Genomic DNA, 25,278 nt, shown 5'->3' on the forward strand with positions numbered 1-25,278 from the left:
CATTCAAAAATCACGTTACGCATTCTCTCTATTCATCACCCAGATACGAACCCAAAAAATATTTAAATATTATGCAGTAACAAGGCTAAAACAACTGTCCCCATTCGCCTCTTGTGTACCGATTCACCCCAGATGGCGGTTCTTAAAAAAACTAATTTTATAAGAATACAAATTAAAGTACAATGATTTCAAAGAAAATTTCTCTCAGTTATTACAAATCAGCTAGGCTTATTATGATGTCAACCTGCCACGGGAAAGTTCTTTCACAATGACAAACGTCGCTGCATCGCTCTACGCATTCCACTTTAATTTCCCGTAAATTTATAGCTGTTGATAGCACTCAGGATGTTCAGATGCTGGTCGGACAGTGCGTCGTCGCTGCGTTTGGTGCGCTTTACCAGCTTCAGCGTTGCCGTACTCACCGGCGTCATACCGTTGAGGGTGGTGTAGGTGTAATGCTTTGCCTTGATCGTGTTAATCACTTGCTGGAAAATGAGCAGACGGAGAGAAATCAAAAGAAAAAGACGACGATTATACTCAAATTAGTCGCTCTCACTTTTCACACTGTCACACACAAGAGTCAACAAAACGCAACTTCCCTTTTGCTTCTTACCAACCGGAAAAATCTTCATCATTATAATCACGTGCGAGCACTCACCAGAACCAGCTTGATGAGGAAAACTGCAAACGTGAGGAAAGAAATCGTCAACAGTGCCGCCTCGGCCGAGGGAAACTCCATCCCGCCGTGATGGTGGGTGTGAACCTCCTCGAGCCAATCGCCTCCGCGTTTCGTGCGACGACGGTGGTGCTGATCTTTCTTCCGGTGATCCTTCCGGTTGACCTTGGTCACTACGCCAGGGTGGCCAACCTTTTCCGTTTTGTCGGGTGGCTCCGAATTTCCCCATAAGGTGGACATTTTGCTCTCTGGAAAGGTTAAGAATTTGTTGAACACTGTTTTCTTCAATCTTCTTTTTTAATACTCACCAATACTCAACAGCAGCTGATCCTTGAGGTTCTGCAGCAGCTTAATCTTGTCTCCAATATTCTTCGCCGTGTTCAACATGAACCCGTCCTGCATTCGTTTGATAAACTTGAGAAATCCGGAAAAGCCCCCTCCTTCACCAAGCGGCCGGAACCGACGCCTCGGTGGAATAATCTTCACGATCGTAACCTGCCCGGGGCGCTTCCGTCGCACAAACTTCACACTCGAGTTCCGGAATGACTGGTCGTCGTCATCGTCTTGCCCTTTGGCATCGTAATCGTCAAAGTCCGGAAATTGCGGCTTTGGCGCGGGTTTCTCGCTTGCTGGACCGTTGAAGTCTCTCTCGTTTGACGTTGATGGCCGGGTCAGCACGTGGCTGTGGGCAGGTTCTTCCTCACTTGAGGATTCTGAACTTTCGGATTGGTCGTCTTCGGGTGCCGTGATCAGTTCAACGCGATCGTTGACGGATTGGACATGAGGACGAACCGGAAACGGAACTGGTTTTGGGGGGCGATGTGGCGGAGAGTCGGTGTGAAGGTATTCGATCGATTCCTCTTCGTACTTGTTGCTCAACGGTTGGTGGTCCGGGGGGAAGGGAGTGGCTGGGTGGCGATTTGCTGGGGGAAAGGAACTGACATGGATTATGAACTAGCATTGGAATACTTTTATAAGTAGTTATTTTTTTTATCGCTGTGGCATTTCATTTTGACTTAATCCTTAAATTATTTGTAAAAAATAAACAAGATTTTAACATAGTTTTTCTGTTTGGAATACAAAATTTCAATTTAATGGAGTTTCAGAACCTTTATTTAAAAAAAAACTCAGGCAGAGGTCGAGGGAAAAGAGTATAAAACTGAATTTTCACGCCTTGCCTTCAACTGTTTAAGGAAAGTGTGTTGTCAAGTCCAGTCTAGAAAATCAAAAGCCTAGATTATCAGGCGTTTTGATTATTCCATGATGACTCGTAGCCGGGTCTTGGTCGAACTGACTCGCTAGAGTCACTTTCTGCTGTTCGTCGGTTCTCCCCTCTAGATATTTCCAGTTCTGTCTGAGGACGTTTGATTAGTTCCCACAATTCCTCAACCGTTGGGTTTGGGTTGTCGCCTAGATTTGGATTGGGATTGGGGTTTGGATTTGGGTTTTGATTTGAGTTTTGATTTGGATTTGGATGCCGTCAACTGAGGCAAATCGGGACTACATTCTGAATAGAGGCAGCAGTTTTTAGAGCACCCAAAAGCTTGAAATTGTTGAAATTTGTTCTGTCCGAAACTAATCTAAAATATCCAAATATTGGACAGTAACAAAAATAAATCAGCTGTCCTGTCTGAAATGACGGTATCAATTGGACAAATGTTTACAAGGGAGAAGAGGAGGGGATTTTGAATAATCAAATGATACAAAATATTTATTGTGTCTTTTCTTGTTATTGTTAGGTACCATTAATAAATCACGTGTTTGGAAATCTCAAATTTATTGAAATTGGAAAAGCAATCGCAGACAAATAAATTGCATCAATTTTCAATCGTAAAATATTTTTCTAATAATCAAATTAAAAATCCACAGTGATAAAAAACTATCACAAAATTTTAAAATTCAAAATGTATTGCTCTGTCCTCGGCACTAACACAATTTTCAGAAAGAACAAGAGAGTTTATATACACACAGCTCTGATAAAAAATAAAATAAAATCAATGTTGCTTACGTTCACTGTGAGGAGATTCTATAAAATCACTCGAAAAATGAACATTATTAGTTGACCTCCCTGACCCACCCTTATACAGTAATTCCATTTGAAAAGAGCCTAAACCGAAAAAAGTTCTCCGATTGGGCTCAAAAATTTTCGGGGGGTTCCCTGGTCAAAATAATTAGACCCGTATTTTTTTGTTTGGCCATTAGGGTGACCTACATCGTGCTGGTGGTTCGATAAATGGCAATTTTCGTAATTTTTTGCAAAATACCCCTTTTTTTAAATCATATCTCCGCGTCATTTCATCGGATTTTAGCTGTCTTAGACGCAAAAGAAAGGTGGTTAGTTTGGCTATTTGAGAAAAATAGTAAGAAGTTTCAAAAATCTAGCATAACATTTGAAGAAGTCGTATGAAAACTTATAATGGCGTTTTGACCGTGTCTGGAGCCAATGTCTGAAAATATTTTTATCGGATTCCTCGAAAAATTTCACATATCATATCAAAAAACGTTTCCGAGATATGATTTTTTGAAAATAAAAAAATGAGTTTTTCGACGCGCAGCAACAGGAAAATGACTAAATCGGCAAAAAATGAACTTTTTTCACTAAAACTGCGATAACTTAAAAATTTCAGCGATGACCTATACATGTTAGAGTACCAAATTTTTTGTAATTAAAATACGCAACTTTTGGAACCCTAATTTATATAGGTCATCGCTGACAGCTAAAATCAAATGAAATCCACCTTTCGATTTAAAAAAGTGGTTTTTGCAAAAAATTACGAAAATTGCCATTTTTCGAACCACCCTAGCACGATGTAGGTCACCCTAAAGCCAAACAAAAAAATACGGGTCTAATTATTTTGGCCAAGGAACCCCCGGAAATTTTTTCAGGTTGCAAATTATTGAAAAACACCTCTTTTTTTTTCGCATGTGAGCAACTCTCTACGATACACTATGGGCCATCTCCATACAAACAGGCGGCCAAATTATTTTTTTGCTTTTTAAATGTTTTTTCATGCAAATTTGGGTAATTGTATGGTATTGAAATGATATACGTCGATTTTTATGACTTTTCATGTTTTTCAATAGTGGATTGTTTATAATAAATAGTCTTTTCAAACATTTGCAAGTGCAAAAGAATTGCGTATATATTTTATTGCAAGTTTATATTATTAAATTATGGATAAGCTAATACATCCCCACTTTAAGGACACAACCCCTCCCTCAACTTTCTTTCACCCCCCCCCCCTCCCCTCCTCCCCTCCAACAAAATTTTGTTAAGCGTAATAAATCCATTTTAAGTCATTATTTACTGCTGTGTGTTTCTTTTTGTGAGTCCATGCCATATAACTTGAGACCCACCGCCCCCACCCTTACGGGCATAAATTGCGAAAATTTTAATTGTTAAATCAAATAACAGAAAAATTTATTTTATTCAAAATATTAATTATGAATTAAAACGATAAAATACAAAACATATTCTTACTAATCCTAATGTTCTTGTTCATGAAAATTCATTTGATTCTAGAGTTTCTGACGGCTTCAGGATATGTTAAAGGTACTTTTATGATGTTTTGTACTAACCAACATAGAACTTAAATGTGGATCAGTTTCATGGATTGATCGCAGAAATTCATCATGCTAAGTCAATATTTTGCTGAATACTTTTTTCGGTATCAAACTGAGATTCTCCAGTTTTGACTAAGGTACTCAATTTTAAATGTAGGCAACAGAAAATTCCAATAAAGTCATTACGAACTTCTTTAAACCAGGTATTGATTTTTGAAGCGACGATGCCCACGAAGTAGGTGGCAAAGCAAGTGAAATAAACGGGCGCATATGTAGATTGCAGCAAATTTTGATAAAACGTAAATGTTCAAAATGGCATATCTCCGAAAACGCAAAAAATCGCAGGCTGGAAATTTCAGCAATGTTAGATTATGATCCAATCTTTCAAGTGATCTTAGTTTCATGTTTAGCATCGGTTAGCAAAAAAAGTACTCGATTAACAAACACAAAAAAAAAGTTTTGTCAAAAAAATGCTCCAGTTATTCGATGAAAACTGCAGTTTTTGGTTTGGAAACAACATTTTATCTATTAATAGTTTCAAAGCTTATCTCATTACCTTTCCAACGATGTATAATTGTCCTAATAAAATATTTAAAATGGCTGAGCTATGTTAAAATTAAACAATCAGCCTTTTTTACGAAAAACGCTAGTTTTTTACTCCATTTTTTGACTTTCAGCTTGCGTATCTCCGTAATGAACAAACTTAGAGTTTTGAAAATTTGGATTTTTCTTAGTTAGAATGTTTACTTTCGAGAAAAAAATACCAAAAAATATTTGGAGAAGGTCACTTTTTTGAAACTTGGCCAACCAATGTACCATAGTGCGATATCGGCCGATTTCGACCATTTTTATTTTTTGTATTTTTTTTATTTGACTCAAACTTTGTGGGGGCCTTCCCTATGACCAAATAAGCTATTTTGCGTCATTGGTTCACCCATACAAGTCTCCATACAATTTCCGCTGCTGTCCATACAAAAATGGTATGTAAATATTCAAACAGCTGTAACTTTTGAGTGAATTTTCTGATCAATTTGGTGTCTTCGGCAAAGTTGTAGGTATTGTTGAGGACTTTTGAGAAAAAATAGGTACACGGAAAAAAATTGCATATTTTTTTATCAACTTTTTTTTCACTAAAACTCAATTTCCCAAACTACGTATTTTTTGATTTTTGAGATTTTTTGGTATGTTTTAGAGGACAAAAATCCGCAACTTTTGAGCCATAGAGAAACACCCTAGTAACATTTTTAAACTTACAGGTTTTATCATGGTTCTGAAAACCCTCATACGGCCTAAATAGGCTTTTATGGCCTACTTAAAACCTACAATGTTACTAGGGCATGGTCAAAAAATCTGCCGCCGAGTTATGAATTTTTGAAAAAATAGTGATTTTTGGAAAAATTGAAGTTTTATGCAAAAACAAGTTTGACATTACTTTTTAATGCAAAATTGAATTTGCAATCGAAAAGATTTTTTGATAAAGGGCTCCGTTTTCAAGAAACTTTCGGTGGCTATATCTTGAAAACGGAGACCTTTATCAAAAAATCTGTAAAGTACTTTTCGATTGCAAATTCAATTTTGCATTAAAAAGTAATGTCATACTTGTTTTTGCATAAAACTTCGATTTTTTTCATAAATCACTATTTTTTCAAAAATTCATAACTCGGCGGCAGATTTTTTTAACAAGTTTCTCTATGGCTCAAAAGTTGCGGATTTTGTCCCCTAAAACATACCAAAAAATCTCGAAAATCAAAAAATACGTATTTTGGGAAATTGAGTTTTAGTGAAAAAAAAAGTTGATAAAAAAATCTGCAATTTTTTTCCGTGCACCTATTTTTTTTCAAAAGTCCTCAACAATACCTACAACTTTGCCCAAGACACCAAATTGATCAGAAAATTCACTCAAAAGTTACAGCTGTTTGAATATTTACATAGCATTTTTGTATGGACAGCTGCCAATACTGTATGGAGATTTGTATGGGTGAACCAATGACACAAAATAGCACATTTGGTCATAGGGAAGGCCCCCACAAAGTTTGAGCCAAATCAAAAAATACAAATAAAATCCATTTCCGGTTTTGGTAGAGAATTGCTCATGTTCAAAAATAAAAGGGGTCGTACCGCCCCTCAATCACGAGATATCAAAAAACGGACTTCGGATTTGTGATCAGAGACAAAAGTTACCACTTAGGACAAAGTTTCACGGAAATCGAAGAGGGGTCGGGGCAACTGCTGTGTGAGTTGGTATAGAGAATTACCGAAATACGAGTCTCATTTTTCCGTTCCAAGGCCAAATTCTAGACAAGTCGGAGCACTTTTGATTTAGATCATGGTCGTTGTACGTGGAATCGATGTCTACAAAAAGATTATTTCACTTCGTTTTTGAATGGTGCAAATTTAGGTGTCAAAAAATTTATAATAAATAATTCCTACCTGTAACAAACAGAAGCTGCTCCTTCACCGGATGATGAGTAACCCATCCCACCTTATTAGACACATTAACACGCGGGTATTCGTAGAATCTTTTCTGGAAATTTCCATATAAATTTCCTCCACTAGTGCCACCCGGTTTGGATTCGTACGCTTCTTCCCCAAAATGGTTCACAACCGGCTTCTCCGTCGTTGTGCTCACACTTTCCACAAACTCTTCATAGTCCATCAAATCACTAACACTAAACACTGGGTGGTCCGAACCGTGGGGGAAACGATTTCCCGGAATGGGAAATTGGTTCCGATGGTGGTCACTTTCCGGGTATTCTTCGTGGGATTCTTCCGCGCTACGTTCACTTTCTCCGCTGGAGGTTTGTGGCAGCACCTCGCTGAGGAAGCTCGATCCGGCGATAAACTCCGGCTTGTGCAGCTGGCTGACGGTCTTCCGGATCACCGTGGTCCGCTGGGTGGTCGTTTTGGGCTGCAGGTACGGAATCTCAACCCAATCCCCGACCACGTGGCTCACCACAAGCACTAGAACCAGCGACGAAGCAAAATGCAGCAGTGGTGCAGTCGTGACGACGATCCCGCGATGCATCTCCGTCCTTGGCGACGACGTGACGCCTAGTGCCAGCAGCTGCACCGCTTGGAACCGACCACAGCGGTGGTGCATCTCGGGTGGCCACCGAACCGTTTCTTCGCTTTTGCGCATCGCCATGGCGGATAATGACGTGACACGGATTGCATGGTCGCCGCGTGTGGAGTAGAAAGGGTCTGCTCTTTTCTTCATTTCTTGACGACGACGACGACAACTAGAGAGTTGCAAGCTCGGCAGACAAGTACAAACATAAATCAGCAACGACACTTATTGCGCAAATTGTCGCTAAATTTCAGCAGCGCTGCGAAAAACATACCGAGCAGGCGCAATTTGAATGTTCATCATCCAGAAAAATACGAGAGTCGTCATCGAGAAGATGGTCTTTAGAGGCGCACTGCACCAGAAAAATGAATGCTCTAGTTTGGAGCATTAAGGGAGGGGCGCGCTGGTGAAAACGGTTCTGTGCGAAATTGAAACTTTGTCAATGATCATGATCAAGAAGGAGGGATATATTTGAGTGTATACGGCTATTGATAACTGTTACTAAATGGTTGAAACCTGACTCCAAGCATGTGAGGAACTTGGTTTCCAACGGAATGGACATATTTTTAAATGTGTTACTTGATTGATGAACTTGATGAACTTGATTGAACAATACAAAAAATAAAATAACAATAACTCGAAACACGTAGCATTCCAAAATAAGCCCATCTCTTTGAAGCTCAATAAAAAACGTTACTTAATCCACCTTTAGGTGGTTGGTGCCTTCCTCTCCTTTATAGAGTGATTCCAACCCCCCTAAATAGTCCACATGGTTTATGGATTGCCCCTAACGTGATCGCAGCACCTAATAAAAATAAGTGATAAACAGACTACCTCTACATGCTTTTTGTCAACATTATACAGACACCTCCTTGGAGGAAAATGGCATCCCCTCTCAGTGAGGAAGGCAAAACCCTGTGGGGAAATTTATTGAGGTTATGTAAATTCAGACCATTTTTTAAATTGCTTGTAATTTTAGATAGTTAAATCAGATTTTGAAAATTCTTAATCCACAAGAAAGGTTTCATGCAAAAACCAACCTTATTTGCTACCCTAGTAAATTTAGCATTAAAAAGCAACATTAGTGGACCACTTTCCTATAGTGGACCCTCTGAAGGGTTTTTGATGAAAAATTCAATAAAATCACAATTCCAAGCGTGTTGTTGTCTACAAATCATTTATTTCGCATGTTCAGCATCATTTAAAACAATGTTGACTGACATTGAATTGTCCTTTTCATCAAAATAAGTGTTGTGAGTTCGACATCTGAAATCAGCAGCCCGGGAGCATGTTGACAGCTCCCATACAAACTGAGCGTACTAGAGAGCCTATATCGAGAAATTAAAAGTGAGAGTGTGTGCAAGATGGAGTTAAACTTTCTGTGCAGTTACTGTGAAGGTTCCCATGGCACTTCGAAAAGTTTAACTCCATGTTGCACGCACACACTCTCACTTTTAATTTCTCGATGGAGATGAGAAATGTCACTATCAGGGTTTCAATCGAACTGTCAAATCGGGGTTCCAATCGAGCAACAAGACTATGCAAGAACAAGGTTGGAATCAATTTAAAATAATTTTGGGCAATAAACGAGATTTATAACAATCACAAACATTGTAAAACTGTTGTTTATAATAATCTGGTAGTTTTTGTAATGTTTGTGCTTGTTCGGTGCAAGAAACGCGCCAGCACCAAAGAAAAACCACAAGTTTTTCATCCTTAAATTTGCATGACTTTGGGTGTTTGAAATTTCTCCCAGAACATTTCATTACCCTAGGTCCCTAAGCGTACCCCGTTTTGTGGGCCCAGTGGGCCTAAGATGGCGGCCTTCGATATTATCTAGGCAAACTTTTGAAAATGGAGAATAGTTTAAATAACTATAGTTTTTGCCTTGTTTTAGTTTAAAACGACAAAATAAGCATTCTGGAATCATTTTCTTTAAAAAAATGTTTAGAGTTACGCCACGTTCAAATATTAGTCTAGAACAGTTGAAGTGAGCGCGCCGCAAAAGCCGTACGAAAAAAATGTTTCCTATGCTAATTTTAAGTTTCGTATTTGATGGGTGGACTCCGACGAGGCCCACTTGCCATCTGTCGGTGAATACGCGCAACTCACGAAAATTGTCATCTTTGGGTCCGGTTGGAAATCAGCCATGGCCAATAGCATTTTCACAACAAAACTGCATTTATGTTTTATGATTAAATTAACCATCAAATCAATTTTTGAAATAATGTAAGTCTAAGGATCTTTACTAAAATAAAGCGAAGAACTGCCATTTTCGAGTAAAAATTAGGGGGGTCCAATATAGGAAAACGAAATCCAAACTTTTCCAAAAGTGGACCCCTGTTAATTTAACCTTCAAAAATGAAGAAAACTGTGTATTCAAGCAAAAGTTTCTCTAAAGCATACAATAAGGCCGATGCAAATATTTAAAAAAGTTTTTGTCCCTCGTCCCTGGCCGAGGTAAAGGGAAGGGCAAAAGAATAAAAAAATATAAAAATTTGAATAACAAGCCATAGTCTTCACATTTAAAAGAAAAAAATGTTTTAAAATGCATTTTACACTAGTTCAGTTGTTTTGCAATCATTAGTTTTCAAAAAATCTAAGATCTGACAAAAACAAAAATTGTATCGAAAAAAAGATTTTGCATCGAAAATTTTCAAAAAATCTTAAGATTTTTTTAATAAACCCAAACATGCTAAAAATGATTATAAACGCAGGAGAATGTATTTTGATTTGATTTCAGTTAGTTGGTTTTTTGGTTGCACTTGAATTTGCATTGAAATTTTGAAGTTTATTGTAAAACATTTTTTTTTGCCCCCTGATGTGGGGGAGGACAAAAACTTTTAAAAATATTTGTATCAGCCTAAATGCTTGTTGTTATCAACCTTAACGCATATTTTTTTCAATTATGAGTATAAATATAGCTGTTTTCATGTTAAAAGTACCCAAAATGCTGATGCCGTAAGAATTTATAATTAATCAAAACTATAGTTAATTGTACTTAACATCATAATTGTAGTTTGAAATTATATTTTATAGTGATAAATCAAAAACAAAACATTTTTTTAAATAAACATGCGTGATTTTACCAGCAACTATAAACAAATCTATTATTTAGTTTCGGTCAACCATTTATGTAATTAATATGGAAAAAAATGCATCAAGATTACTATTTTTGATTATTTTTATGTTTATAGTTGTTTTTGAAACGTTTTCTCTGATCTTTTTCGGAAATAAATGTGTTTAAATGTCTGTTAGGTTTTTTGTTGTTTAAAGCCAAATTTGTTAACAAAACATATTTGTTTATAATGAAAAGTGAGTAAAATCCATCTTTTATTCATTATATCTATCATTAGACCTACACCATGCATCAAACCATCAAATATCGGTTACATTTGATATCAAAATAACAGTTTGCCTATAATGGATCCGGGTCCACTATAGGAAAAGGGGGTCAATTACAAGGCAAAAAAAGTTTGTTTTCAAATGGCTATTTTTCTGCTCAAAAACAAATAACTGATGAAACAAATAGTCAAAATTGTTCAAAAGACTTCATATTTCATTGTTTTGTACATAGGGTTATGAAAAAGTGCTTAAAATATTGAAAATTTGTGAAAATGTGCTTCGGCTCTACTAGGGGGTCACTAATGGTTAAAATACCCTAAATTTCATAAATTTCAATAGGGACTTATGGGACCCCAAGACGAATCGAATGAGGCCAACACGGTCAAAATCGGCCAAACCAGTGACGAGATATTCCAGTGACATTGATTCGGTACACGTGTCTACATACAGCCAAACACACAGACATTTGCTCAGCTGGTGATTCTGAGTCGATATGTACAAATGAAGGTAGGTCTAGGAGGTATAATAAAAAAGTTCATTTTTCGAGTGATTTTATAGCCTTTCCTCAGTAAGGTGAGGAAGGCAAAAAGGTGTTGACATCTTTTTGAATGTCTCAAAAAACCGACACCTGATAGCATCTGCCAACCACCTGTTGGTTCACAACCTACTTATTATGCAAATATGCTCCGAACCACTACCGGTCTTACAACCGCCATCAACAACAATAAATCTCATTTAGCGCAGAGCTGCGCGAAATCTGTCGATCATAAACACGTGTTTACTTCTTTCGCGATGCACTCCGAAAACACTCACGTGAAAATGCAAACAACCCACCGCAATCGGATGCATCAACGAAGTTTGCCAAACCACATCTTTTGTATACAAACAGACGCCGGTTCTCAAGTGCTGCTTCAAGCGGGCAAACTTCTTCACTTTTCGCCCTAATGAAATGCAAAACTGTCGGTCCGAAATTGATTATGCATGGAACCTGTTCGACCGAACACCGGCCACCACACATCAGCTGGTGGTCAGTCTAATTCGGAACTTGGTTCGCATCGGAGCGGCACATTTTTGGTCAATTCAAAAGTTCGAGGTTAGAACTCGTGGCGGCAGGATGACCTTCACCGTACTCGTCCGTTTGTTGGTGGTTGTCTGTGGTCTCGTTTTGGCGGTCACCGGCGGTGTTTCGCAGCAGCGGACGGAGAGTAAAAAGTACGACATTAGCTTCTACAGCCCGGATACCAACAGAACGTACCAATATCCGGTGGTGACGTTCGGAGGGCAGGATGGGGACCAAACGCGCCATGAAGGAAACGGGAATGCTTGTTCCTGCCAGTACCTGCAGTGTGGATGCTGCATGGGAATGAACATTCAGCAGCTGAATTTTAGTCAGATTTGTAAGTTTGAATGTGGATTTTGAGCAAGGGAAATCAACCATGAAATTATAAAATACATCTATCAGTTAAAGTTTTTTGAAATTGTAGGTATTTTTTGGACATTTCCGGCATTTAAAAATTGGAAAAAATGAATTTTTAAACAGTTTTATTCAATTGCTTCATTTTTTAATGTATTGCCTTAACCAACAGATCAGGTTATACAATAACTTTGCCAACAAGTTTATTCCACGGTCTGGTTTAGGTTGATGGATGATTGATACACCCAACCCCCGGTGGTTGGTTACTTTTTCGTTTGACACTTTTTTAGTTTGTACCCCGTTGGTTGGTCAAAGTCAAACTAAAAACTGACGAACTGTCACTTTTTACACGGCACTCACGCACACTATTAAAACAAACATTTGATAGTCTGTGTGAACGCCGTGTAAAAGGGGTGTCAAACTAAAAATTAACTCCGTTCGTTTGACAACAGTTGGTGTCAAACCAACGGGGTTTGAGTGTACTTTTGTGAATGAAGACATTCGTTGTCGTTGTCTTTGTTAAATGAAAAAAAAAAATGTCTTTAGCCCTCTACAAACCAACCCCGCCTCTAGACTTCAATCTAAAAATTCACCAAAAATATTTTTGTCAGCCAATTCTTGATCTTTAAAAAGCATTGGAAAGAAAAACTTTTAAAATATTAGAAAATTTTAGTGTTTGAAGTTGTTTTAAAAAAAATGCCATTGTTTTAGGTGTCAACATTGGCTGTGTTTTTTTACAAACATTTCCATATTTTACATATTTTAAATAAAAATAAGTATGCAGTAAGTTTTATAGTGTCCCAGACGTTGCCTCTATGCATTTTTTTACAATTTAAATGGTAATGAAAAATTTGACAAACAAGCAAAACATTTTAAAAAAATGCTGTAAAAACATGAAAAATTTGAAAGGCAAAATGTAATGATAGGAGGTGGTAGAATATGCCAAATACCTACTACCAAAAACAAACATAAAATAAACAAGATAAATGCAAACTAAAATTCTAAAAATAAAACAAGAAAAACATAAAATTAGAGAAGTAGGGGAGAGTGGAGAGACTTGATCCCCGGGGACACTTGATCCCAAGCCTGTATCGCTTCAGCATGTGGGTAAAACAATTAGCTTTGTTCTAGAAAGTTATGCGAAATTAACTAAAACTCATTGTAGAAAACAAAGAAAAAAAAATAAACAATGTTTAGATTGAGTTACACACATTTTTCTAAAACGAGCTGCAAAAAACTTCCAAGAGATCTTTTTTTCTTTGTTTTGATATATATTGAAAACACTCAAAAATTATTTACAAAAATATTTTTTATTCATGAATTGTTTGATAAACTTATCAACTCCAAAACCCTTATGCATTGGTGTTAAATTTATAGTCATACTATTTTTACAATCAATTGTTTAAAAAAGTGCGTTTAGGGAGACTTGATCCCTGCATTTTTACAGTCACTGGAATGAGCCTCAAGACTAATTAATTGGACTGAATTTTCATACATGGTTTCCTTTAGTATAATTGTACATAACTTACTGCAGTTTGAACCTTTTTCAAAAGTTTTGTTAACAAAAATCTCCAGCTTTTGTAAACATGCTTAATTTTGGTCTAAAAAATAAAATTTTAAGTTTTTAAATATTTTACATACTACACTTGTTATATTTTGAACACAAACGTACAGGTTTTATGTGAAATTGCTGTAACTTATAGAAAATTAAAAGTTTGGATGAATAAGAAACATTTTGCTTAAGATTTCTTCAAAATGTTGAAAGGGGGATCAAGTAACCCCAAACATTTTTAAAATGCCGGTTTAAAATCTTTTTTAAAACGCTTGGCATGATTCGAAGAGTTCATCTGAGGAAATACCCTTATTAGCCAAACATAGATGAATGTTTAAGCTTTCAATTGATGCAAAAAGTTTATAGTTTTGTGAGACATTGACAGAGTTATGTGCGATCAGGGTTGTTAAAATATCAAAATATCACCTCTCAGCAACTACAATTATCTCGCCTGAATATTCATGCCTCAAATACAACTGCTCTTCTCTCTTCATTGAAACTCTCAGCGCCGAACATAGCCGAACACGTTTTTGTGTTTACCCACTCGCGATTGACATTTTCCTTTTCTCTCTCATTCTCGCTTCCACGATCATCCTACCGCAACAGCGTTTAACCACAAAAGCCGCCACAAAACCAATTTTGCAAACGCAGTTTGAAGGGGCGTCATGCGTGGTCGGCTCTAATCGCCATCTCGCGTTCTCTCATTGCAGTTTTCGGAGAGGTTGAGAGACTCAGCGGTGAGCGCATAGTCGAGGAAAAGGGAAGGAGTGATAGAGAGAGAATGACATCGCTGGGAATCACGAGACACAAGAAGAGATCTCACAAGCTATAGTGACGGCCGCTATACTCTCGGATATTTTTGGTGCAGAGATAATCTATTGATAGCTTTTCTATCACTCTTTTGCAACACTGTGTGCGATACAAAAAAAGGGGATCAAGTCTCCCTACTCTCCCCTAATGTTTTTCGTAAAACAACAGCTGCTCAAAATTACCTTCTGAACAAGGGAAAAAAATAAATTCGAAAAAATAATTTCGGCGGTAGATTCCTCATATTTTTTCTGTAAAAATATTTCAAAATAAGTGATTCATACTTGGAAAAATGGAGTAATTTTTTTTTTAATTGCTCCTACAATTATGAAACGTTTCAAAGAGACTAATATTCCATTAAATTTTGGTCAGCCTGAATCAGATGTAACGTGCTCAATTCGTAACCCAAATGTCATGAGTTTGAATCCCGAGGTTGGTGGCTTATAAGTGCAAAAAAAGTTTTGGGCTCAGTCTATAAAATGTTACGTCATGATTCATCAATCAATATGGTATAGGCTTAGTGATTTTTCACGCTCGAAAATTGCTAATCTCACGGGGACCTCAATTTCAAAACACCAAATTTCACAGAACGTGAAAAATGGTTATATAACTCTTAAAATTTTATGTTTCAAACACAGAAACTAATTTTTATTCTTCAATAAACTAAAAAAAATCATCACTAAATTTGAACGTAACACAAAAATAAATCTCCTAATTATCAAAAAAGTTTCCACCTGGTTTATGGGTGGGCTCTGAATATATTCTCTGAAACATTTTTTTTTATATTCGACTAATAAAGTTTAAAAGTTTTCGCTGATTTGCTTCTTATTTATCATTTTACATTTTATTTAGTGAATATCAAAGCAAGATTTAACAATCTTGTCCAGCCAAAATGAGTAAAATAATTTGAATTTTCTGCTACATTTAGCCCATCAAAAACTAAATTTAAAATCAATAGGCAAAAACAATATAATTTGTAACGATATCGAAGTTTTTATTCAGTATAAGAACAGAAAACAGAAAAAAGTAGTATTTTTTAACTTTTACGAGAATTATCTACCTAAATAATCAAAAATCGTTAAAATTTAAAAGGACTCAGAAAAAAAATCTGAAATGTTTTAAAAAGGTGATTTTAAAGATAAAAAAAATCTTCATTTAATTTTTAATGAAACAAACCTTGATTCTTTTAATTTCATTTGTAACGATACCCTTCAACAAAAATAGCAGTCAAATTTGTAATTACAACGAATGAAAATATTATCTAATCTAATCTAATCTAATCGAACACAAGCGCAGCCAGTCCGAAGAAAGCATCCTGGAAGAACTTGGGGTTAGATTACACCCCAAGTTCTTTCTTGTCAATATCAATTATTGCAGTACACTTGAGTAACCACGAAGATGTATTGCATAAATTAAAGCGGCCAGGCCTACTGTGTTGCATTAACCGCAGAGACAGATTCTGTGAACGGAGCACATTTCACAGAATCTACAGGGGAGGAAGGATGCGTGGACATACCGTACCAAACGCTCCTGTTTACAGTTTCATATGTGTTTTGTATAATGTGTTAAGTGTCAAATATAGTGTGGTTATATAATCAATTAAATATAATAATGCAATATAATGATCATTTAATAAAATCCCTTCACCTATATATAATAACCACTCACCCAAGCACACAAACAGCGACACAAAAGAAATGAAAATGAGCATGCAAAAACAAGACAGCGCGTCCCCGTGGTCAGCGCACTAATCATTACAACGAATGAAAATATTAGTGCATTTAGTTAGTTTCTAAAGAAAACTCAAAATTTTTATAATTCTTTAATTCAAGTTTTTCATTTGAAAACTAATAAAATTAACTCGAATAGTTTTTATGGATGAAATATTCATTATTTTGGTACTTAAAAAAATATTTGAAAAAAATCACGAATTTCACGCCGTTCACGAAATTTAAAAAATCACTAACCCTATATTAGTAATTAAACCGGGGTATTCACTTGCTTAATTCTACAGTAGTTCATAAAATTATTTTGATTCCTATTTGAGTTTGATAAATTATTTTGAGTAAAATCGTTACAGTTTCACAAAAACATAAAATTTCTCGGGATTTCACGGAATAAAGCCGAATTTCGCGGATTTCACGCTGTCCGCGAAATCGTGAAATTTCACTAACCCTTTGAGATTTGACCCATTGAGATTTTTGCTGTAAAATTTGAACGTTTCATGACTCATTTCCAAAAATGTTTGAATAAGTTTTTGACGAAATTTACTGTTTTTCAACAATATCTGTTTCGTATATTCAAGATCAAAGTATGGATAAATCATTAGTTTCATAATAAGGCCGTTGCAAATATTTTTTGCAGTTTATGTCCCTCGACTCTGACCAGGACCATGGGGGAACAGAGGGGAGGGCGCAAAAAAAAGTATAAACATTGAAATTACGAGCCATGGTTTTAACATTTTGATGAAAAAAGTGTTTTAAAATGCATTATACTGCTTTAGATTTTTAAACAAGCCCAAACATGCTAAATATGATTATCAATGCAGAAAAAGCATTTTAGATTGTTTTCAGTTGATTAGACTTCAATTTTCATGGAAATTTTGAAGTTTTTTGGAAAAATATTGTTTTTGCCCCCTGATTTTTCAGACCAATAAACGCATTAACTTTAAAAAATATTTGCAACGGCCTAACTGAAACTAAAGATGTTCACTAAACCATAGTTTTAAGAAATAAAAAAAAAACATTTGTTTGTAATTGGAGTTGAAATTTAGTCAGTATTGATCAAGCAATTGGGTCCTAAAATGAAGCATAGATTGCTGATATTATTGTTTACAGCGATGAAGCTTATTTTTCTGAGTACAATGACCCTTTGTACGACCACATAGTGTTTAAAATGGATTTTTAACTCAATTTTGAAAAATTAACCTCGCGGTCCTTCTTGACAGAAAAGCTCCTACTTGACAGCTCGTTCCAAGGGGACCATAGTTGATCCATCGAAAAAATGTTGTCTTGTCAAAAAAAATTTTGCATTAAAATGAAAAATAGTGATCAGAAATGGTTTTTAATCGTGTTTTTTACCGTTGTACATAAAAATTGACATAGGGCTTTAGTACCCAATTCAAACACTTTTTAATCAAATTTTCCCAAATTCCAGTCTGCACCAACTTGACCTACGACCCGTACGACTTCGCCATCAACATGGAGGTGCTGATGAACGAGTCCAGCATCTACCAAAACTCAATATCGGCCAAAAACCCACCACCCCTCTGTCTACCGGTGCCGATCCCGTACATCCCACTGAACGCCGACCTCTGCCTGCGACTGTTCGACATCTACACGCCCCGGGTGAGGAATCTGCACGCCTGCATGGACATCGAGGCCCGTGTTTGGCGCTATCCGCTGCTCATTCTGCACTTTGACTGCATGCGCATGGGCCAGGACGGATTTGCACTGCTCAAACCCGAAGACGGCGACGGGTTGGAGGAGGTGTTCTACCCGGAAACGGAAACCCAGGTTTCGGTTGACGTTTACGATGAGGTGACGGAAGTGAGGGCGGGGTCGTGATTGTTTTGGATTGCCATAAAGAAGATTGAAAGGATGCTAATTAAATCTCTTTTTATTAACATATATTGGTAAGGGTAAAACTATAGAAAACGGAAAAAGTGCTGCGTCATGCCAAATCGTCGAAATCACTTCTTGCCGTCGCCGTCCTTCTTCGTGTAGGTCATCCCCACACCGATGATGAGCGCAATCACGGTGAATCCTTGGGCCGCGATACGGGCCCGCATCATGTATTGGGACATCTGACGTCGACCCTGGCGGAAGCTCCACAGGCCGTAGCCGAGGGCGCCCAGCGTGGCGGCACATCCGATCGGCACCAGCGGATTCTCCTTCAGCTTGCGGGCCAACTTTTCGCTGGTCGTCTCGATGTGCATGTCGGCGTAATCCTTGCGCATTTGGATCCATTCCAGCTCGGCCGCCTGCTGCTGAGCGGCCATATCCGCCGGGGTCGACATTATGATGCTGATTATTTACTTTTCTAAAAGGATTTTTTTTTCTTCTCAAATGCGCAATTTACAAAAACAAGTGAAAAACTCACTTCGAGACGTAAGCCAATTAAAATTCAGTTGCTTCGAGGTGGGTTATTTGGCTAAGTTATCAACGTTGCATTATTTTCTATGGAAAAATAACTCAAGTTATGAATCGCTATTTCACAATCAAACCAAAACAAACCTCCGACCGAAAGCCGAAGTCAAAACAAAATCTGTCAGAATTATGTAAAAACGCCCGTCCACCCACCGAAAAAACAGTTGTCAAATTTCAGTTGACAGCATAAAAACAATTTAGTACAAAAGTCACCCAACGGAACTCACAGCATCAGCCGGCGTCGAAGCAAAAACACGTGCGCGTGTTTTGTTTACATTCTTCAAATCGAAATTCAGTTTCGGCTCGAGTGTTGCTGAATAATGTTGTGTCCCGAAGTGTGGCGGTTCGAACCGCCGTCCCACGAAATCATCCAAAAGACTGGCACTTTGGACCTGCACGAGCAACCGCGAAAGAAGGACCCCGTCCGGAATGGAATCCGGTCGCATCACTTCAATCAGCTGGTAAGTTAGTGTTCCGGGTGATTCCTCGATAAAGATCCTAAATAAATCGAAACATTGCGTCAGAATCTTGGTGCCTGTCAGAACTCGCGATTTGCATAGTTCACTGTAAGTTGTGGATTGCTTGCTTCTCTTTTGTTGGTTCCACTGGGGAGTATGCTTACTAGTTTCTCGACGTTCCTTACCGTTAGTGATGTGGTGGGAGCAAGGGCGTCTATGCGAAGTGTCCCTAGCTTAAAGTGTATCTGTAACACTATAATTCGTGCTTAAAAAACGTGTACAGTGGGTGTACAGATTACGGAGTTAAAGATGATCAAATTGTTCACCTAGCGCTTCCATTCGATTCCAGGACCAAATTGCTTGCGTGGATAGAGATCATACATACAGACATAGATTTAGGTTAGAATAGAGTTTACATCGGTTTCAGCACCATAACAAACCACTGCGCAGGTCTAGCTCATGTCATTCGCACCGGTTAATGAACCAAACCAAATCTCGATCATTGCGCAATGTACTCGCGCGCACGCCTAACCAAATGAACTCTAGTTCACACACCATCTCGGGCTCGCTGTGTCTTCATTTGTCAAATAACTTCCCCAGATTACGGTCGTCCTGCCGGACGTAGCCAGCATCCCGGTTGCCTTAGAAACGGCTCTCGCCGACAGCGATCACTACCTGGTCCGTAACGTCTCGCTGCGCGCCCTCACCAACCGCGCGTTCCTCGAGGGATTCGTCAAACGAGGTATTCAGACCATTCCTGCACGGTTGAAAGATCTTTGCAAATTCGATGCTTTCGTATTTTTGCAGGAACCTTCTACGCAGTATCTTTCCGGACCCGGCTGGACACGGACGACTGTGTGGCGGTTACGCCAGCGGGTGTCCTCGTGCTGCACCTGAACAAGGAAACCTACCAAACCCTGGGCTTGGAGGGCCGCGTCTCGCAGTTTGCTCGCAAGCGAAACAGTAAATACGGTGAGTAATTTAATTGTGTGGTGAAATGTTAAGTAACGCAAGGCACGGCACGGCGGGGGTTCATCCCGGGAAGGGAAGCTCGAAAATGAAAACAGAGAAACGAAAATAGACGCAACGTTCGAGAATTTCTCCCGCTTGAACCCACCGGTGCTGAGCGTTACGGTTTTTGACGACAATCACTGAAGTCAATTTTATCTGGAACACTCAGAAAAACAATGCTCGGTCAACCGGCGCGGCTGGAAGACATGGCGCTGAAGCGATCGGCGACGTGGCTTTGTGTGATCGCCGAGAATCTGATGCCGATCATGCTGCACATGTCGAAAAGTCGTGGCACAGAGGAACATGAAGGGCAAAAGATTCTGAAGCAGATCGTGTCCGATCTGCGGGACGACTACGACCATTGCGTGCCGGCGCACCTGTTTGATGAGTTTGGCAGGGAACTGATCGAGCAGATAAAGGATCTGATCGAGCGGGTGAAGCGAGCGCTGGACGTCAGAGCTTCGATGGCGAAGTTTCTTGCCCAGGTGAACGTCGCGATCGCCATGTCCGATATCTTGCTGTCGCGGAAGCTGCGATCGCTCAAGATTGATGATATGCCCAAAATGATGCGACATGTGTTCTACTCCAGGATGAGCGACATGAAGGGGTTGAGGTACTTGAGTTTGGGCTCGATGACTGGCGGTTGGAAGACGTTCGATATGCAGGAGACTATCATGAAGGGAATGGTGACGATGAAGAACCTTACCGGGCTTACGCTGAACTATGACTGTACGGACACGATCTTGCAGGGGTTGGCAAAATTTTGCCCAAATCTGGAGTACGTGGACATTTCAAATTCTAAGTACATTACGAACGATAGTATCGAACATTTAGTTAAACTAAAGAATCTCAAGGTGGCTCTTCTGCATCGTACTCAAATAACAATTTCCGGAATTATTGAGCTGCTGGTAAAGGCAAAGAATCTCACCGATTTGGGTCGATACGACGAGCTGGGTCGCTGTCTGGAGTTTATCGATCAAAACTATCCACAAATAAGCAGTTTGAAACTGCGCAAGTTCGAAACCCGCTTCGCAACAACCCGGCACATCCAGCTTCTAGCGGAACTTTGCCCAGACATGTACTACGTGTCAATCTTCCACAACATGCTGCTGATGGATCTGATGGCACTGGTCGGCATCAACAACCTCTCCGAACTGTATCTGCTTTCGTGCGACTTCTTCGCCGATCAAATCCGGGACGTTCTCCAGGTCAAGGGTTGCAACCTGACCTGCCTCCACCTGGAACACGTCGACCAAATCGACATGAACGCGCTGATCTACATCAGCCAGTACTGTGTGGATCTTAAAGTGCTTTCGCTGTACAACTGCGTCATGATCCCTTCGACGTCACTCTACACCCGGCGCTTCGCCATTCCTCCGTTCATGAACCTCGAAAAGCTGTGGTTCGTCAGCGACTGTCCACCGCAATATCTGGAATTTATCCTCGTTACCGCACTCAAGATCAAGTTCATCCAGCTGGGCACGCAGGTGTTCACCAGTGACGAAATGTTCGAGCGGATCTTCCTGCGCAATCCGCTGCAGTACCTGGAGGACATCCGGATCATCAATTCGGATGAGCTGACGATAGCGACCGCGTATCGAATGGTGGAGAACTGCACCAGCTTAAAAGTCCTCAACGAGATCGAGTGCTGGAAAAAGGTTCGCGATTATGAGCTGGTGCAGTTCCGCGAGATGCTTAAGGAGCGAAACTACGCGGTCCATACGGCACCACTTCGGAAGTACGCCACCGAGCAGATGAATTGACTTGTTTTGAACTTTCTTTGTACATATATCGAATAAAAACACCTTTTCAACCCCGCAGTTAACCTTCTTTTCTTTCGTCCATCTTTTCCCCGCGCAGTGGTCCAAATCGATCTGAAGACGCTCGCACCGGAAACGAACCAACTTGCGCGCGTCCAGGAATGCTTGGGTCGCGAATGCTTGGGGCGTTTCACGCTGCAGGTATCGTGGACACCTCCCGCCAGCGATGCCTCCGGCAAGATCTGTGCCTCGTCCGTTGCGAAGCACTTTGCCGAACTCGACCCCGCCATCAAGGTGGAACTGATGCCGACGGCGATCAAAACACACCAGGAGTGCGGACTGCAGGTTCCGGAGTTTAGCCTGGGTGAGGATGTCGAGAAGGAGTTTTGCACCGGAGCCGAGCTGGTCGAGTTTATGGGAATGGTGGCGCTGTCGTGTGAAACGGAGGAGGACGAGTATCTGAACTCGTACGACTTTTGCGGCGAGCGGAGGGAGATTGGGAACGTTAAGGTGCTCCACTGGAGGGGACTTTTCACGACGGCTCAGGTGGAAGCGGTCTACGATGCCGTACGGGAGGCACTGGTAAAAGAAGCGCACGTGCCATGGTTTGGGTTTTATGTACACGGGTTTTCGCACAGCCCGGTTAGCTTTGGGATGCGAGAGAACTACTTCCATACCGATGGGGACAATTCGTACGCCGTGGTGCTGAATCCAAAGGGGGAATACCTGTGGTATCAACTGGCGGGAAACAATAAAATACCGAAATAAGGGCCTGATAAAATGCTACTTCCTTCACTGATGAGACTCATATCACCTTCCTGTGTCATTTGTAAGCATTGATTACAGTTCTTGAACGAACCATTCAGTAAAGAGCCATCAGTAACGCTGCAGGACAGACAGCACGAAATTTTGAAGGAAATCTTCAAATTCCGGTAGCGATATCTGAGCTACCAACGAAAGATTTATTTAGCTACCAACCAAGGATGTTCCAAAGTTTTCAAATGGACCTGTAATTTTTAGCACATTTTTCAGCGTCTCCGAACGTCAACAGAGAGCTGTCAGCGAGCGGTAACTCAAACTGCAACCAATCTCTCTGAGTTCCCGCACACGGAATCAAAACAAATGTGACTGATCAGGTGACAAGCTTGAAAAACAGTTTGAATCCAAGCCCGAGCATCTCCAGCAAACTGGACGCCGCCGCCGAGATGACACCGAATCCGAAACAGAACAAGCAGGCGACCAGCAAGCCGCCGGAAGAGTCGGCTGCTGGTGGTAGCACCAGCAATCCCGAAGATAACACCTCCGGCGAGGAGTTCCAGGAGGGAGAGGACGAAGACATTGAAGTCTCGCTCGATGGTAGGGTCGAGGGTTGCTCTAAACTGGGGAACAATCGCTTAAATCTTACATTTTAGAGTTCGACTCGGTCAACAACTATCTGGACTCGCTGAACACGGCACTGGATGCCATTGAGCAACGGAACGATAACCTGCAGGAGCAACTGCTGAGCTTGCTGCAGTCGAACCGCGAAATCCGCAAGTCCATGCAGGAAGAGGCTGAAAAGAGGCCTCCGAACGGGGGAGCTGGAGCGGGTGGGAAGGAACCGGAAGCGGCCGCTTCCGGTGAGGCTATGGAGCATTGAGCTTAGGTTAAGTCTTTTATTCCAAATCAAGTATTGTGGGTTTGAATATTTGTGTAAATAAAACATATTTATCGGTGTTAGTGAGTTTTATTGATAACGATTTCTACAACTTAGCTTCGACATCATGATCGGCGCTGTACAGCATCAACAGCTTGAACTTCTCGCAGTCAATTCTGTCAACGATCCGGGTAGTGTCTTTGCCCTTCTTCAAGTGGTCCAGCACCATTTGGCCTCGAGTCAACCTACCGGTCAGTTCGATGTCCACGTGAAATTGTTCCGAATGTTCAACAATCTCCGGACAGATAAAAACTGCCGCCAAAAACGCGTCGCAAGGCATCCACTTGTCCCAGTGACTGTAGCACTTGGTCTCCACCTGGTTCAGCATCTGAACCGCTCTATTCTTCGAATTTCCTACGACATCCATTCTCCAGCTCATCGGCAGCGACTGGTGCTGCGTGATGCATGTTTCCCACGGTAGCACCGTAATCGGACACTGCACGGTATTCAGCACGACATGAGCCGCTTCCGGATCAGCCCAAAAGTTAAACTCGGCCGACTTGGTCACGTTCCCAACTCCGTTGCGATTGCCTCCCATGATGTACAGATCCTTAATCATCCCACTAACCTTCGGGTACATCTTAAGACACAGCGCCAAATTCGTCAACGGTCCAACGAAGATCAACGAAATCTCCCCCGGATTTCCAGCGATTCTTCTGTACAACTCATTCACCGCATGCTCAGCCCTTATCAACCCCTCGTCCACCACATCCGGAAAGTTCAAATCACCAAACCCGTCTACGCCGTGAAAGTGTCGCTCCCTCTCCAAAATCGGCGTCGTCAGCGGTTCCTCAGCCCCTCGATAAACCGGAACATCCGTCCTCCCAATAGCACCCAAAATCCTCACCACATTCCGCGTAGCGTTGTGCACATCGGTATTCCCGTGCGTACAGGTAATCGCCTCAACGCTAAAGTTGTACTTCCGCTCGCACTTGAGCAGCAACAACAAAGCCCACGCGTCGTCCGTCCCGACGTCAACATCCACGATCACTCGCCGCCGGCGAGCCGAACCATTGCTAGTTGGTGGTGCAGCCATTTTAATTCCGTCCAGAGATTCCTTGCTGTGTCGCTCTCGATGCTGCTCCAACACTGAACGGGCTAAGCGCGTTTGGAGCTGATTATGTCGCGACGCGCGACGGAATTAGGTAAACATAATTCGGGAACGACACTACCACTACGAAAGGATGAACGCTACAAGCGAGCGGTTTTTGATTTTGGAGATCGTTGCTTGTGGTTGTGAACTGATTAAAGTTAAATGCTTTTAGGTTTATAAAACGATAACATCACGTTTGAGTTGTTGTTCAGTTTTGGGGTGGCGCAGTCTCCAACCAAATATTTTTCAAGTGAGCAAGAACTGAACAATGGAACACGTGTACTTAAATCAATGTTGACTGTCTTGTTGTTTAACGCATTTTAGTAAACAGAATGTTGGAATGGGAACTTGTGCCTACTTTTTCTGAATTAAATATAATATATTATGTTTATTGAGCTTTTTGATAAATTTTACATTTCTTTCAAATGTCAAGTGGTATGCCTAAATGCTTTTCATCTTTGTTGTTCTGTTCACATTGCATTTATTTATTTCAAATTATTTTATATGCATCCGTTGATTCTAAAAGGACTGACTAAAATCCTGGAGGTATTGTTTTCTATGCAACCTTTAGACGCTGATCCAACGGCAATGGCTGCTGCGTTTTGGGCAGCTCCGATTCTTCGTCGAATGGTCGCCACCACAGTTGAAGCATTTTGCTTCGATGCACGGATAGAAATCCTGTAATCT

The 25,278-nt window shown here is 40.2% G+C and overlaps 8 protein-coding genes across 9 annotated transcripts; 5 read left to right on the top strand and 3 right to left on the bottom strand.

Annotated features, from left to right (window-relative positions):
• Positions 1–286: 286 nt before the first annotated feature.
• LOC6040416 lies at positions 287–7,501 on the bottom strand. Its single transcript, XM_038249995.1, has 4 exons — positions 6,671–7,501; positions 985–1,599; positions 659–924; positions 287–485 (listed from the first exon to the last, which is right to left on the bottom strand). Exons 1-4 carry the CDS (start codon positions 7,455–7,457, stop codon positions 306–308), a joined length of 1,848 nt encoding a protein of 615 aa, XP_038105923.1. The 5' UTR covers positions 7,458–7,501; the 3' UTR covers positions 287–305.
• Positions 7,502–11,740: 4,239 nt separating this feature from the next.
• On the top strand, positions 11,741–18,029 carry LOC6040417. The gene is made up of 2 exons (XM_001849759.2): positions 11,741–12,049; positions 17,582–18,029. The coding sequence occupies exons 1-2, from the start codon at positions 11,767–11,769 to the stop codon at positions 17,989–17,991; spliced, it is 693 nt and encodes a 230-aa protein (XP_001849811.2). The 5' UTR covers positions 11,741–11,766; the 3' UTR covers positions 17,992–18,029.
• On the bottom strand, positions 18,024–18,754 carry LOC6040418 (HIG1 domain family member 2A, mitochondrial). 2 transcript variants are annotated; one of them, XM_038249005.1, is made up of 3 exons: positions 18,661–18,754; positions 18,527–18,603; positions 18,024–18,466 (listed from the first exon to the last, which is right to left on the bottom strand). In XM_038249005.1, the coding sequence occupies exon 3, from the start codon at positions 18,441–18,443 to the stop codon at positions 18,117–18,119; it is 327 nt and encodes a 108-aa protein (XP_038104933.1). In that variant the 5' UTR covers positions 18,444–18,466; positions 18,527–18,603; positions 18,661–18,754; the 3' UTR covers positions 18,024–18,116. The 2 variants fall into 2 exon arrangements, with proteins under 2 accessions (XP_038104933.1, XP_038104931.1); XM_038249003.1 differs by having other exon boundaries at positions 18,527–18,697.
• Positions 18,755–18,893: 139 nt separating this feature from the next.
• Positions 18,894–20,011, top strand: LOC6040419 (ribonuclease P protein subunit p40). The gene is made up of 3 exons (XM_001849761.2): positions 18,894–19,034; positions 19,632–19,773; positions 19,839–20,011. The coding sequence occupies exons 1-3, from the start codon at positions 18,894–18,896 to the stop codon at positions 20,009–20,011; spliced, it is 456 nt and encodes a 151-aa protein (XP_001849813.1).
• On the top strand, positions 19,877–21,862 carry LOC6040420. The gene is made up of 2 exons (XM_001849762.2): positions 19,877–20,003; positions 20,212–21,862. The coding sequence occupies exon 2, from the start codon at positions 20,219–20,221 to the stop codon at positions 21,803–21,805; it is 1,587 nt and encodes a 528-aa protein (XP_001849814.2). The 5' UTR covers positions 19,877–20,003; positions 20,212–20,218; the 3' UTR covers positions 21,806–21,862.
• A 243-nt stretch (positions 21,863–22,105) lies between these two features.
• On the top strand, positions 22,106–22,570 carry LOC119770820. Its single transcript, XM_038266368.1, has one exon. The coding sequence runs from the start codon at positions 22,106–22,108 to the stop codon at positions 22,568–22,570; it is 465 nt and encodes a 154-aa protein (XP_038122296.1).
• Positions 22,571–22,902: 332 nt separating this feature from the next.
• Positions 22,903–23,527, top strand: LOC6040421 (UPF0184 protein AAEL002161). The gene is made up of 2 exons (XM_038249002.1): positions 22,903–23,158; positions 23,215–23,527. The coding sequence occupies exons 1-2, from the start codon at positions 23,008–23,010 to the stop codon at positions 23,439–23,441; spliced, it is 378 nt and encodes a 125-aa protein (XP_038104930.1). The 5' UTR covers positions 22,903–23,007; the 3' UTR covers positions 23,442–23,527.
• Positions 23,514–24,893, bottom strand: LOC6040422 (inosine-uridine preferring nucleoside hydrolase). Its single transcript, XM_038248999.1, has one exon. It carries the CDS (start codon positions 24,532–24,534, stop codon positions 23,545–23,547), a length of 990 nt encoding a protein of 329 aa, XP_038104927.1. The 5' UTR covers positions 24,535–24,893; the 3' UTR covers positions 23,514–23,544.
• Positions 24,894–25,278: the final 385 nt, after the last annotated feature.

This window comes from Culex quinquefasciatus, chromosome 1 (assembly GCF_015732765.1).
Source record: "Culex quinquefasciatus strain JHB chromosome 1, VPISU_Cqui_1.0_pri_paternal, whole genome shotgun sequence".
NCBI classification, from domain to species: domain Eukaryota; kingdom Metazoa; phylum Arthropoda; class Insecta; order Diptera; family Culicidae; genus Culex; species Culex quinquefasciatus.

Coding starts and splice junctions, on each gene's coding strand:
- LOC6040416 (XM_038249995.1), bottom strand. CDS start 7,457: ATGAAGAAAAGAGCAGACCCTTTCTACTCCACACGCGGCGACCATGCA. Junction 1,600..6,670: donor GCAGCTTCTGTTTGTTACAG/GTAGGAATTATT, acceptor CCTTTCCCCCAG/CAAATCGCCACCCAGCCACT. Junction 925..984: donor TCAGCTGCTGTTGAGTATTG/GTGAGTATTAAA, acceptor TAACCTTTCCAG/AGAGCAAAATGTCCACCTTA.
- LOC6040417 (XM_001849759.2), top strand. CDS start 11,767: ATGACCTTCACCGTACTCGTCCGTTTGTTGGTGGTTGTCTGTGGTCTC. Junction 12,050..17,581: donor GCTGAATTTTAGTCAGATTT/GTAAGTTTGAAT, acceptor CCCAAATTCCAG/TCTGCACCAACTTGACCTAC.
- LOC6040418 (XM_038249005.1), bottom strand. CDS start 18,443: ATGTCGACCCCGGCGGATATGGCCGCTCAGCAGCAGGCGGCCGAGCTG.
- LOC6040419 (XM_001849761.2), top strand. CDS start 18,894: ATGTTGTGTCCCGAAGTGTGGCGGTTCGAACCGCCGTCCCACGAAATC. Junction 19,035..19,631: donor CGCATCACTTCAATCAGCTG/GTAAGTTAGTGT, acceptor TAACTTCCCCAG/ATTACGGTCGTCCTGCCGGA. Junction 19,774..19,838: donor CGAGGGATTCGTCAAACGAG/GTATTCAGACCA, acceptor GTATTTTTGCAG/GAACCTTCTACGCAGTATCT.
- LOC6040420 (XM_001849762.2), top strand. CDS start 20,219: ATGCTCGGTCAACCGGCGCGGCTGGAAGACATGGCGCTGAAGCGATCG.
- LOC119770820 (XM_038266368.1), top strand. CDS start 22,106: ATGCCGACGGCGATCAAAACACACCAGGAGTGCGGACTGCAGGTTCCG.
- LOC6040421 (XM_038249002.1), top strand. CDS start 23,008: ATGACACCGAATCCGAAACAGAACAAGCAGGCGACCAGCAAGCCGCCG. Junction 23,159..23,214: donor CATTGAAGTCTCGCTCGATG/GTAGGGTCGAGG, acceptor CTTACATTTTAG/AGTTCGACTCGGTCAACAAC.
- LOC6040422 (XM_038248999.1), bottom strand. CDS start 24,534: ATGGCTGCACCACCAACTAGCAATGGTTCGGCTCGCCGGCGGCGAGTG.